The 13,259-nt window shown below is 43.9% G+C and overlaps 1 protein-coding gene across 18 annotated transcripts in view; it reads left to right on the plus strand.

The window, feature by feature from the left end:
• Mbtd1 (mbt domain containing 1) overlaps nt 1–13,259 on the plus strand; it is a 67,541-nt gene that overhangs the window by 24,012 nt on the left and 30,270 nt on the right. For 12 of the 18 annotated variants that reach the window (XM_005394096.1, XM_013519308.1, XM_013519311.1 and 9 more), the window contains 4 exons: nt 5,410–5,608; nt 8,915–9,054; nt 10,473–10,587; nt 12,057–12,139. In XM_005394096.1, the coding sequence (XP_005394153.1) occupies nt 5,455–5,608; nt 8,915–9,054; nt 10,473–10,587; nt 12,057–12,139 (492 nt within the window). In that variant the 5' untranslated portion in view covers nt 5,410–5,454. Of the gene's footprint in view, nt 1–5,409; nt 5,609–8,914; nt 9,055–9,952; nt 10,055–10,472; nt 10,588–12,053; nt 12,140–13,259 lie in introns of those variants that run through there. The other 6 variants (XM_013519315.1, XM_013519318.1, XM_013519314.1 and 3 more) reach the window with 5 other exon arrangements.

Raw genomic sequence — 13,259 nt, forward strand, 5'->3', positions numbered from 1 at the left:
CAGCCAGAGAAGCAGTCCAAGGGTGCTGTGAGCCAAGCTTGATGGGAGATTCTGGTCAGAGCTTAGAAGACCAGAATGCTGATGAAAAGGCAGACCATAACGCCTAGGCTCAGGAGGTTTCAATTTGGAAACAAGGACTCCTTTGGCAGTTGGACTGAAGACTATATGTAGTACACTGGTGGAAAACTAGTGTACATTTTGCTCATGTCCTAAGACTTTGAGGAAGTCTGAGATGAAAGACAACAGACTAATCTGATAGAAGAAATTTCAAGGCAGCCCAACATTCAGCCTGCAGTGTGAGTACTGTTGGGAGCTTTTTAGAAAGCTTTGTAAAGAAAATCTGTAGAGCAAACAGCACAGCTGATTTTAAAAGTTTTGAGTTTGGCAAGAAAGGAAGTTCTGGTAAAGTTGGGGCCTGCAAATACGGAACCATGGAGGGCTTGGCTGTTGAAAAGATTAGCGTTAAAAAGAAGCCAAGTGCTTTATAACAGGAAAACAGAAAAAACTGGCTTGAAGATCTCACAGGAACCAGCAGGAGCCCACCCTTCACAGGTGCAGAGGTGAAAGTGCCTTTGCTTTAAGGAGAGAGACCACGAGCACCCTGCTCTAGAAGGGCCAACCAGAGAGTTTGTTCCCAGGGTTTAGTTCACAGCGGTCAGCCACCCAGGCACTGAGAGGGCTATGCAGCCCCAGTTCAAGGGGGCCTAGCTGCTGCTCCAGCTGGCAGCAGATCATGGCATCATCCACATGGTACAGTGGACCCTTAATTTACAAACTCCATTTGTTAGCAAGGGCTGGTTGTAACTAGTTGATTGTAAGTCAAGACTTTCTCCCATAAGAAATAGTGGGAACACCCATAATACATTCCAGACCTCCTAAAGCACCCCTTAACTACCCTTTTCATAATAAAAAAAAATTGTATAATGTACATAATTTACCAGAAACACCAATAATTTCCCTAGTGTATTCACCAAAAAGTTATAAAATGTGCGTGGTTACCAGCAACAACAATTTCATACTGTCCTCACCATCCAAGTTGACATCTTTGGCTTATAGGAAGGGAGGGTGAGGTGGGAGATGGTGGTTGTTTAGAAGACACGTCCCCTTCCATGTGGCCAGGAATCTGGCTCTCTGGCATCCTTTCCTCGGGAGAGTCTGTAGCCCACCAGAACCTGCTTCTGGCTCACAGGGTCTCAACATCTTCAGAACTAAAAATTGGTCTAAAGTTGTCGGCTTCTGTCCTGTTGGTTTTTTGTTTGTTTGTTTTTTGTCTTTTTGAGACAGTTTTGCTATGCAGTTCAGCCTGGCCTTGAGCTCACTTTGTAGCCCAGGCTGGTTTCAAACTGACAACGATCCTCCTGCCTCAGCCTCCTGACTGCCAGGATTACAGGCACCACCGTACCTGGCATCTGACCCATTTTTAACACCGTTGTTTTCAACTGTCATTGCTTTCTTCACCTTCCCTTCTTCCTTATTTAGCTTCTTCTCTAGCTTTTTGGGGGCCATTTTGATAGCAGCAAACATAGTGATTATAGAGAGCACTGACAGAAATCATGTCCACAAACACGTGTACGGGCTTGGGCAGATGCTTTTCTAGCATTGTGAGTCTTTCTTTACAAGCACACAAGGGCCCAGCATTTGGGTCATAACTATCGCTTCTCGGCCTTTTGGCTAAGATCAAACGTGCTATATGAGGCCGGTTGTACCTGGAGAGTCCACTGCACTGGTTTTACAGCCATGAAGGGTGCAAGGGTTGTGGCGTCAGGGCGGCCTGCACAGAAGATGACCTAGGAGGCCAGGCCGTGTACCCAAGGACAGGGCGTGAAACTGAGGTGTGGCAGAAAGTGCTGTGGAGACTCCAGGAAGTTGGAGATGCTAGGAATGTGGACCGGCTGGGGAGAGCCCCCAGAAGTGAGCCAAGCCAGGCGAGAGAAAGGCCGTGAGGGCTGCAGCCACAGGCAGTGCCGTAGGGGCGGGGCTGCCGGAGCCCTCCAGAGCTCGCCTGCGGTCCCCGCAGCTGGCCCTCGGTGCCGGGCTCAGAACTACAGGAAGGATTTCGTGTTTGCCGTGTGGGTGCTGTTCCTGCGTTGGTCCTATTCCTGTCTGTCCCCCTGCTCCTCCCGTTTGGAATGGGAATGCTTACCCTGTCGCGTGTGTTTTTTTAATAGGGGCTGACAGCTAAGAGTTTGAGTTAAGCCTCACAGGAGACTTTGCACTTGGACTCTTCAGCAGTGTTGGAGCTGTGAGGACTTTGACAACTCAGAAATGGACTAAATGCATTTTGCATAAAGAGATATGCCCAAGTCTTTTGGGGCCAAGGGTGGAATGTTATAGTTGGTATCTAGATGTCCTCCCACAGCCTCAGGCATCAGAAGCAGGGCTTGGGAAGGTGACTGGAGGAAGGGCTGGTAGCTGGCTAGCTGTGAGGAGGCGGGGCCTGGTCAGAAGAGGGGGCCCTGGGGTGTGGCCTGGAGGGCTTTCCTCCCTTCCCAGCCCCCAGGCGTCTGCCACTCTGCCTCCTTGGAGCAGCCGGCTGTAGACTGAAGCCTCTGCAGACTGTGAGCCAAAACAAACGCCTCCTTTAGGTCGTGGGTGTCGAGAATTTGGGTGTTCACCACAAGAAAGTGACTGGAGACGTGTAGGAAAGAAAGGTCCGAGATCTTTTCTCCAGAACATTAGATCATCAAGATAATTTGGAAAATATTGCATACCACGTACTCTTAATAACCATACTGTTCATGAGCATATTTAAGGCGCCAAAAGACCGTAAAGAGGGAAAATTTCCTGAATGTATTTGACCAGTTTTTTTTTTACATTGTTTATAATTATCAAAACCAAGATGTTTAATTATTGATCCCCTGAAATCTTAAGGTTCTCTCTGAAAGTAGACCCTTAAGGGTTAACAAACCTTCTGCAGCAGCTACTTGAGCTGACTATGTAGTGAACTGTTTCCCTGTATGAAAACTGAGTGTGTAAGGGCACCTCTGCATGGAGGTGGGCTATATCTGTTGTTGTTGTTTTGTTTTATTTTGTCTTTTTTGAGACAGGGTCTTGCTATATAGTTCAGGCTGGCTTTGAGCTCACTGAGTAGCCCAGGCTTATCTCGAACTCACAGCGATCCTCCTGCCTCAGCCTCCGGAGTGCTGGGATTACAGGCGTGCACCACCATGGGCAGGCTGTATCTGACCCAAAAAGTGCCTCCCCTGTGTTCCTGAAGTAAGCAGGCCAGACCCTGTGCGAAAGCGCTCAGAATACCCTCCCACTGCCCCAGGCGACGGATTCTTTCCTAAACTGGCCTGCAGGGGTCCTCACAGTCTGACCGCTCAGCCTCCGGGGCCCTCTTCTGTGCTGTGTGTCCGGCACGCCTCACCCTGGCACCAGCCACGCTGGCTTCCCCGTGGCCGAGCTCGTGCCACCCTGGAAGCCTGTGTCTTGCCCTTGCTCTTGCCTCCAGTATTCTAGCAACAGCTGGCAGGCGGCCGCCTTCCGTCCTCAGGGTCTCGCCGCGCCAGTTTGTTAGTGCCAGTCTCAGCCAGCCGCCCTGTCCTCCTCTGCTGTTCCCGACCTTGTTGGTTTCCTCCTGCCCGGCCACTGCAGCCTCTGTGTGAGCTGTGGGTCTGGTCTGCTCTCTGCACCACTTTTTCCTTGGTTCCAGTGAGGCGCGTAAGAGTCGCATAAAGTGCTGAATAGTGAATGAGAAGGGAAGAAATCACAGCATGCTCAGGTGCCATGTAACCCATGGCAAAGCTCGTTCAGCTGCACTTGTAATGAATGGCAGGTCTGTCAGGGCGCCATGCTCTTACCTACTCGAGGGTTCTCCCATTCCCATCAGGGCAGCATGGTAGAGCTTTTCCTTTGCCATTGCCTCTAGAGTCTGGTTTATTCTTTTTAAATCTGATAGTAGCAACTTTGGATGCTTTGAAGATACGATTCATTTATAGAAATTTTGGACATTGCACCAGGTACACACCTGTAATCCGAGCACTGGGAGGCTGAGGCAGGAGGATTGCTACAAGTTCGAGGCCAGCCTGGACTACATAGTTCAGGGGCAGCTTGAACTATAAAGCGAGACAAAAAAAATAGAAAAGGAAGAAAGGAATAAATTAATTCTGCAAATTACTCAGAACCAAGTCTGGGACCAGGGATATATCTCATTGATGGAGACCTTGCCTTCCATGTGCAAGGACCTGGGTTCCTCAATACAGCAAAAAATAAAAAAATTAAAACTACCATATCTGCTGAATTAATTTGGATGATCAAACTAGGGAAGTCTGTTAGAGAAAAGGGAAGTAATTTTAAAGTGACCACAAACAATAGGCTTTTCTCTTTAGATAGATTTTTTTTCTTTTTTTTTTGTCTTTTTGAGACAGGGTCTCACTATGCAGTTCAGGCTGGTCTTGAGCTCACTTGGTAGCCTCGAACTCACAGCGATCCTCCTGCCTCAGCCTCACAAGTGCTGGGATTGCAGGCATGCTCCACCATACTCAGTCTAGGCTTTTCTCTTTAAAACTGAGGCTAGAGCCAGATATGGTGCTGCTGAAGCAGAAAGATTGATGTGAGCTCAAGTCCAGCCTGAACTACACATAGGGAGACCCTGTCTCAAAAAAAAAAAAAAAAAAAAAAAAAACAACAAAATAACAAGCAAATAAATTCAGTGCCAGGCAGCTGATGGAGCTCAGTGACAAAGCGCTTGCCCGGCAAGCGCAAGGTCGTGAGTTCGGTTACCGGTACCAGAGAAAAAAAAAAAAAAAAAAAAAAAAATAGCTCTAAAAGCATGTTCTAAACCGGGCATGGTGGCACAGGCCTGTAGCTGGAGATGAATGGCATGTGAAGAAATCAGCTGTTCATATGTTTCACATGTTTTGTTTAAGAAATCACCTGATCTAATGTGGGTAGGATGGTGCTGAGGATTGAAGCAGCCCTCACCCATTCTAGGCAGGCACTCTACCACTGAGCTGCATCCCCCGCCCTTTCTGTTTTTGAGATAGGGGCTTGCTAAATTGCCCAGCCTGGCCTGGAACTTTGGATCTGCCTGCCTCAGCCTTCTGAGTAGTTGAAATTATAGGCATGCGACCCTGTGTCCAGCCTAAAATGGTGGTTATAGAAAAGTGATTTAATCAGAGACAAAACTTGAGTTGTATGGTGATCTTCTGGCTCCCGTGCAGCAGTGTTACCATTGTTATTAGCAGACATGATCCCTAATAGATTGGTGTCTCATCTATTAGCTTTCATGTTCCGAGAGAATTGCATTTTGCCACTAGTATTTAGCTTTCATTACAAAGTGTACTATCACTCCTCAAGACTAGACTTCAGTTTGTCCAGTCTCACTTGCCAAGGTAGGTGCTGAGGTCTTTGAGGGGGCGTCCTGAGCACCGTGTCACATGTGACGGGTTTCTCCCATGTCTTAAGACAGAACATTCTTCACGACCCGAAAGGAGAAGAGACGAGTTCGGGATGTTCGACGGTTATGATAGCTGCAGTGAGGACACGAGTAGCAGCTCCAGCTCTGAAGAGAGTGAAGAAGAAGTTGCTCCTTTACCCTCCAATCTCCCGATTATCAAAAACAATGGGCAGGTGTACACGTACCCGGACGGGAAGTCTGGCATGGGTGAGTGCTACCCGCTTGGCCTGGGGTACAGCTTTGTTTGAAGATGTGCTGACCCTGATTTCTTCTGTCGTGTCACTGCCATAAAATTTTCAAAAGCTGTCTCATTAGACAGAGCCTGAGACCTCAGATCCCCAATAGGATCACGAAGTCTGTTTAATCTCTTTATTTTTGCCTACTTCTTCCTAGAGGGAGTAGGTACGACAAAGTAAAAAGCAAAAAGCCATTGAGAAAGCAAAGACAGACATGAATTAAGTAGGTTAAAAAATCCTAGGTAAGCAAAAGTGTGACGGACCATAGAGCATATGGCTTTTTCTTCTGTGACACTTCCTCATAGGGAGTTTCTTGTTTTAATACCTCCAATGATAAGATGTCTGTGGTTTAGAAATCACTTCCTTTTTTTTAGTATCTTTGCTTACAACAATATCCTTTATATTGAAGCAGTACTGTCCTGCTTCGCTAAATTTTTGAGATGGGAATATGATTTTTATTTTGTGTCAGATATAACTATGAAAGTAAGTTTTAGGGGCCAGGGATATAGTGCAGCAGCACAAGCACCTGCCTGGCAAGCACAAGGTCCTGAGTTCGATTCCCAGTACCTAAAAAAAAAAATGAAAGTAAGTTTTTTGGGGGTTTGATTATTTTTTTGTTCTTTTTTGTTTTGGGGGGTTTTTTTGTTTCTTTGGGTTTTTTTGGTAGTGCTGAGGTTCAAACCTAAGGCCTAATGCTGAGTAGGCAGATGCTCTACCCCGCAGCTACATCTTGGGTCCTTATTTTTACTTTTTTCTTTTGAGATAGGGTCTCACTAAGTTGTCCAGTCTGGCCTTGAATTAGCGATCCTCCTGCACCAGCCTCCTGAGTAGTTGGAATCATAGATGCACACCACCATACCCCAGCTTGTCTTTTGATCATAGTGTTGCTTTGGGGGTGTTCCCTAGAGGTGGAGCAACTGTTTTTAAGTACCTGTTGGCAGTACTTAGTATTGCTTATATTACTCAATGGAAGAGTGCTTGCCTAGTGTATGGGCCCAGGGTTTGCTCTCCCCCACTCTACAGAAATAGGTAATTAACAAAATAGTGTGTTCAGAATTGTCTTTATCAAGGTGACAGTCTTTTAAGAAAATGAATAAAGCTATAGAGAATAATTCTAACTTTTTACAGTGACATCTCCCCACCCTAGTTGTAGCGTGTGGGAGGCACATGAAGTAACCGTAGCATCAGGGATTTAGTTCATCAGTGTCCTGGTGGGTCTGTTCTGGGACTGTTCCGGTTCTGTTGGGAGTATTCCAACAGAATACTGAATACAGTATTCCTGATTCGCTGTGTCTGTCCTGGTTTACCATGGAAAGTTCGACACCGTGAAAACTCCACAAATACAGAGTTGGTCAGTCTGTGGTGAGGGCAGAAGAGAGTTCAGTCTTTGCTGCTCTTTTTGAAAAACCGTGTTGTTATTCAAGCCAACAAAATTACTTTAACTTTTTTTAAAGTACTGCTGAATTTCAAGTAACTGATTGTTTTAAAAATTCTTAACATACAAGCTAAACCAGTGCAAGCAAATCTTGTGCTTCTGCAATTGTTTTCTTAAACCCAAAGATTGGGGATTTTGAATCTCTCTTTAAAACCTTTTTGTTTTTCTTTTTTTTTTTTTTTGTTTTTTGTGGGGTTTTTTTCGTATCAGGAATCGAACTCACAACCTTATGCTTGCTGGGCAGGCGCCATGATACTGAGCTATATCCCTAGCCCAAAACCTTTTCCTTTTGGTCAGATTTTTTATGATAAATTGTCATCTGTGTTTCTGCTCACATCTAGTCTTCCAGTTTTATATGCTTTTTTAAAAAATATTTATCAAGACTCACTAGGCGCAGCCATCCCTCCACGCAGATACAGCTCAGTAGGCTGCTTCTCCTAGCACAGGCAGGGCAGGGGTTCAGCACCACAGCACCTCTGTGTCTTCTGCTCCCACTGAAATTCTCCACCATCATCGACAGAGAGAGATTTTATTAATTATCTATTCTGCTCGTGCATGTTCTTGCCATGGTTTTTGCGGGGGAAGTTTTTGGTACTAGGAACTGAACTCATGGTCTTGCGCTTGCCTTGCACTGTGCCACTGAGCTACATCCCCAGCCTTGCCACAGTCTAATGATACCAGTTTGGCAATGATACCACTTGTGTGTGCTGGCATCTGCTCACATGCTGGAGACTCAGATGAACAACACACAGTGAGGTCCCTGTGCTGATGCAGCCGGCAGCCTTGTTAAGAGAAGTCTGTCTGACGCAGGGATTCTGGGCAGGGATCCCTTGGCCCTTTGGATTTGCAGCTTCTGTAGCCATGTAGCCATGAGCCCTCTTAACAGTCCACTCTGGAGCTTTTGTAAGGCCCCATGCAGTCATTTCTCACCTTAGTGACGGACCTTGCGTTCATCTCTAATCTTCCGGCCCTTCATCTTTTTTTGTCCATGACTTCCCGTGGATTTCTAAGTGCTGATTATACTGCAGGTCCCTTCTGTTTCACTGTTTGGAAGGAAGCATTAGCGCAGGTGTTTGTGGTGCTCCTTCTGACTTTATTTACCGTTTCTGAGCTTCAGTCACTTGAGTTCTTGTGAACGGAAGTCTAACTCCGCCTCGCAGGTTGCCGGCCAGTACGTAGTAGTTGTCAGGAGTTCTGCTGTCTCCCCCATTCGTTGCTTAGTAGCAGAGCACTTACCATAGACATGGAATTGATCTTGTCCTTCTTGAAAGAATCCTCATCTCACCCTTCGAATTTTTCTAAATGTTAGTTAGCTCTTTTTAAGTTTCAATCTCTGCAGTATTTTAAAGGCTTTTGCTGCAATTTATGTTAATCTTCAGTTGCGTGGCACTTCTCATCTTGTTTATAAGCCCTTCAGAACCTGGAAATTGCGATGTATGTGAAGATGTCTTGCACGTTGTAAGCATTAAGACAGTGTTAGCTGGATCTGCCGGACCTGTGTGTGTCCTCTGACCCTTTTCAATCCCTTTTGGGCCTCGGGTCAGGTCATGGGAGAACACTCCTCCTCTAACTTTTTATAGGCTTATCTATCATTTGTGTAAGAGATAGAAGAAATTTTCAAGGCCAATTTTTAAATAAAAATGTCGGGCCAGGGATGTAGCTCAGCAGCACACTGCCTGCCTGGCAAGCTCAAGGTCCTGAGTTTGATTCCCGGTACCAAAAAGTTCATACATACATACATACATACATACCTCTAGAGACATGAAGAAGTTATTAAAATGCTACATAAAATTTGATTTTATTATATGACCATAACATAGATGTTTTTACTTTGTCAATTAGCCACCTGCGAGATGTGTGGGATGGTTGGCGTGCGAGATGCCTTTTACTCTAAAACAAAGCGTTTCTGCAGTGTTTCGTGTTCACGAAGTTACTCGTCCAACTCCAAGAAGGCAAGCATTCTGGCCAGACTTCAGGTAACGGTACAGAAACCTTCTTGTTCTTTATATGTCATTCCAAGGCTGTCACCAGTACCTGTCATCTGATAGCGATTCACTGTGCTGCAGCCCTGCTCCGCTGGCCAGTTTCCTTTTTATGTCCCACATTTTTAGGAAATGTGTGAGCTGCAGAGTTTTACAAATTGAGTTAACTCTTTTAAGTGGGACAAAATATGCTATCCAAAGTAAGCTGTACATTTTACAAGTGATTTTAAAATGCTTACCTTTTCCAAATAAGTATAAACAAGTTTTTGTTTCCTTTGGAGTTAGTATCAAGGTAGACTCTTCCAACATTTGAGAGGAAATGATTTCTCTCTGGTTTTATTTTCCCATCACCTTGCTTGGTGCTTTTTCTTTTTTCTTTCTTTTTTTTTTTTTTTTGCAGTGGTGGTCGTGCTGCTGGGGACTGACCCAGGGCCTCACGCCTGCTAGGTTTGCAGCTTTGTACTTTTGAGGACAACCCATTTGATACTTTGACCACGTGTCCTTGGTTAGTCCAGTTAACCTTTTTGAAAATGTCCATAGAATTAAAAAAAAAAAAACTTAACATGTACATTTTTTTTTTAGTACCGGGAATAGAACTCAGGACCTTGCGCTTGCCAGACAGGCGCTGTGCCGCTGAGCTCTCCCCCTGGCAACGTGTACATTGATCGTGTGCAGCGGTGCCTAGAAAATGATTGCTGTCTTGACTGTTTGACTGAGTTGTTGTTATTGTACCACACAGGCATTACACAACGATTTTTGTAATCGTTTTTATTGGATGATCACGTTTTTCTTTCTCACTTACGTGATCGTCACATAGCACTAAATGGGTTGTTTAAATCCCCCACGTGAAGGAAATACATCACTTAGATGTATTTCTATATTTCAGATAGACAGTACCTAAAGATCCTGAGCAGTGGTCTGTACCCAAATGGATGGCAGTTTGTCACACTGAATTTGGCCATGATCATTTTGTCATTGATCTTTTGCGTTAGCACTAAAGGTATAAACCTCAGTCACTTGCTCTTTGAACATTAAATTATCTTCTCTTACCATGTAAATAGCAATGCTTGGCAAGCTGCATGAGTGAATAACCACTGGTTCTATCCACTGTAAGAGGAAATCAAGTCTCCACCAAGCCTATATTTTAACATTTTATGGGATAATTTTCATTAACATATTAATTTGCATATTGCTGTTTTAGTCTATACCAGCTCTGCTACCCATATTAGATGTCTGTGTTGTAGCAGAACGCAAGAAACATTTTCTCATGTTAAAATTCTTTGTATGTTTCTTCTGCTTCAATAATTTTCTAAACCCTCAATGTTTACTTAAGCAGACTGAGCAATATGCAATCATGTTAAATTTCTGTGATGAGGGTATGACAGAGAATCCTATTTACTTAACTCTTCTTGTTTCAGGGTAAGCCTCCAACAAAGAAAGCAAAAGTTCTCCAGAAACAACCTTTGGTTGCTAAACTAGCCGCTTATGCTCAGTATCAAGCTACCTTGCAAAATCAAGCAAAGACGAAAGCAGGTAATATTGTCGAATGGAAAAGAAGTGACACATTTCATACTGATTCATCTCATTTTAAGTAAAGACATTTGAATTTTGGATTCTGTGTAGGCTGTTCCTATGCCCCTAAGCACGTGGCAGGCTTCCCCATGGTGCTGTCGGGGAAGTATTCCCGAGGGGAGAGTGCCAGCTTATCTGCATTCACCTCGTCTTTTTCAGTTTAATTTTTTTTAACATACTAGTTCTCTGTGCAGTATAAGGAGGCTTGTGGACAAAGGAATTGGACATGTAGCGGACTTTAAAGTGTCCAGGAGAAGGAAGTAAGAAAGGAACATTTCTAATAGAAGATTCTTCTAGATTCTCCGCCACCCCTCAGTACTGGGGACTGAACCAGGGACAGTCTACTCCTGAGCTACATTCCCACCCCATTTGTTGTTTGTTTGTTTTAAGACAGGATCTCAGGAGTGTCAAACTTGGGATCTCCTGCATCAGCCTCCTGTGTGGCTGGGACTGCAGGCAAGTGACATCGTATCCAATTAAAATTTTCTTAATAGGAAAGTAAAGGCAAGAAAATAAATGGACTGAAAAGCAATTAAAAACCCTAGTAATGCCAGATTCAGTGACAGGTATCTGTTATCCCAGCTACTAAGGAGGCTGATGCAGGAGAATCGCTTGAGCCTGGGAGTTTGAGACCAGCCTGGGAAACATAAATACAGAGACCCCATCTCAAGAACAAAAAGTGTAGTAAAGGGATCAGGTGGCAGATGTTGGGTAGGTAACCGCTGAGGGCACAGGAAGAGCTGAGTAAGCTTTAAAATACAAAGCAGCCACATCAGTGTTGGTTACCCTGCCGACAGCAGCACATGTACCTCACCTCCCAGAGTGTGTGCTGTGTATAGAAGACCTCAGAAACTGCACTTTGCAGATACAGCTTGAGCATCCCTAATCAGAAAATGTAAAATCCAAAATACTCTGCAACTTTTGGAGCTCCAGTAAGCTCTAAGCAGTGTTTCAAAATCCAGCCAAGTGTGATGGTGCAGACCTATACAATGCTGTCTCAAAAAAAAAAAAAAAAAAAAAATCTCAAAATTTCTGCAATCTGAACCATTTCTGATCCCAGATATTTCATAGAAGGAATTCTTGACCGGTATGGTATGAGCTAAAAGCTCAAGTTATTTAGTGAAATTCTTCGTCTTTATGGAAAAAAGGAAACTTTAAAAAGGGATAAATTAATTTCATATTTTAGTAGTAACCACCTTCTCTTTTTTTTTTTTTTTTTTTTTTAGTAGCCATAGCCTTATAAAAGAAAAAGTTTGAGGAGCCTGGTATGGTGGTGCAGGCCTGTAATCCCAGCACTCAGGAGGCTGAAGCAGGAGGATAGCTGAACTACAGGCCAGCCTGTACTGGCCAGCCTGAACTACAAAGTTGAGACTATGTCTCAAAAAACCAAAAAAAGTTTGAAAATTATATCTAAATTTATTCTGTTTCAGCAGTCTCCATGGAAGGTTTCAGCTGGGGTAACTACATCAATAGCAACAGCTTTCTAGCAGCGCCCGTCACCTGTTTTAAACACGTGAGTATGGAATTCCTCACCTTATTTTAAAACGTTGAGTCATTGTTTGAATCTGAAGGTACCAGAACACCTAAGCATCTTATCCTTAAAATGAGAATGCTTCTGTTATTAATTATTATGCCTATTAATAGCTAAAAATAGCTGCTGTAATTTTACAAGTCAAATCTTCCTGTAAGGAATTGTGTTTGAGAGCTGGGGGTGTAGCTCCGAGAGAGCCCTCACCTTGCATGTGTGAGATCTTGGGTTTGGTCTTCAGCACTGAAAGGATGCAGGGAGCTGCTACTTGAAGTTATTTTCAAGCAGAGAAAAGTACTAGTCTCCTCCAGTTTTCATATTCATTTGAAGCGTATGGAATCAGCGGGGGTTTTGTATGTCAAAACAATGGTTGCATGTTGACAGTTGCACCTGACTCTACCCAAGGGTAGAAGCTGTCTGTAGTGTATGTTGCCTAAACCCCTGTGATTTGACCAGATGATTCAGAAAAGGCAGGCTCTGCGGGCTTGGTTTTTGTCTCCCAGTGTAAAATGTGAAACACAAAGGAACTATTAGTAACGCGGTATTGTGAGCCGAACAGAAAACTCCACAAGGCGCTCTCTTCAGAGGCTCTCACCTAGTTCAGAATTACAGCAGTATGCCCGATGATAGTTCTTCCCTTTTTGCTGTCTGTAATTAATTCTGCTCACTATTTCTAGCTTCATTAGAAATATATTTAATTTATATTTAAGATTTTCTCTGCTACCTTCCATGGGTAAAAAGACAAAAGAATTTAGCTCCTGGTGAAATTTTGTTTACACTAAACATCTTGTTGATGTAGGACTTGCCTCTTATAATATCGTATGAACAAAGCAGTTTGGTTTCCTTTGGGGAAATCCTGATGGAATTTACACACACCGGGTCTTGAACAAAATCTAGTGGATCAGACAGTGGTACAAATATGAATTCAAGCCTAGCTCATTTACGTTTTGGCTGTTCTTCTTGAAAGTACAAACGTTAAGCCCTAAATTGGTGGCATGTTGGTGTCTACAACAATTTAAAGAAGAATCTTACATCCTTATCTCCACGTAAAGTAGGTGATTTGTGTTGCTCTAATGTTGATAATGATGTCCTATTTGTGAAACAC

Source organism: Chinchilla lanigera, unplaced genomic scaffold (assembly GCF_000276665.1).
Source record: "Chinchilla lanigera isolate Chin_1 unplaced genomic scaffold, ChiLan1.0 scaffold00050, whole genome shotgun sequence".
NCBI classification, from domain to species: domain Eukaryota; kingdom Metazoa; phylum Chordata; class Mammalia; order Rodentia; family Chinchillidae; genus Chinchilla; species Chinchilla lanigera.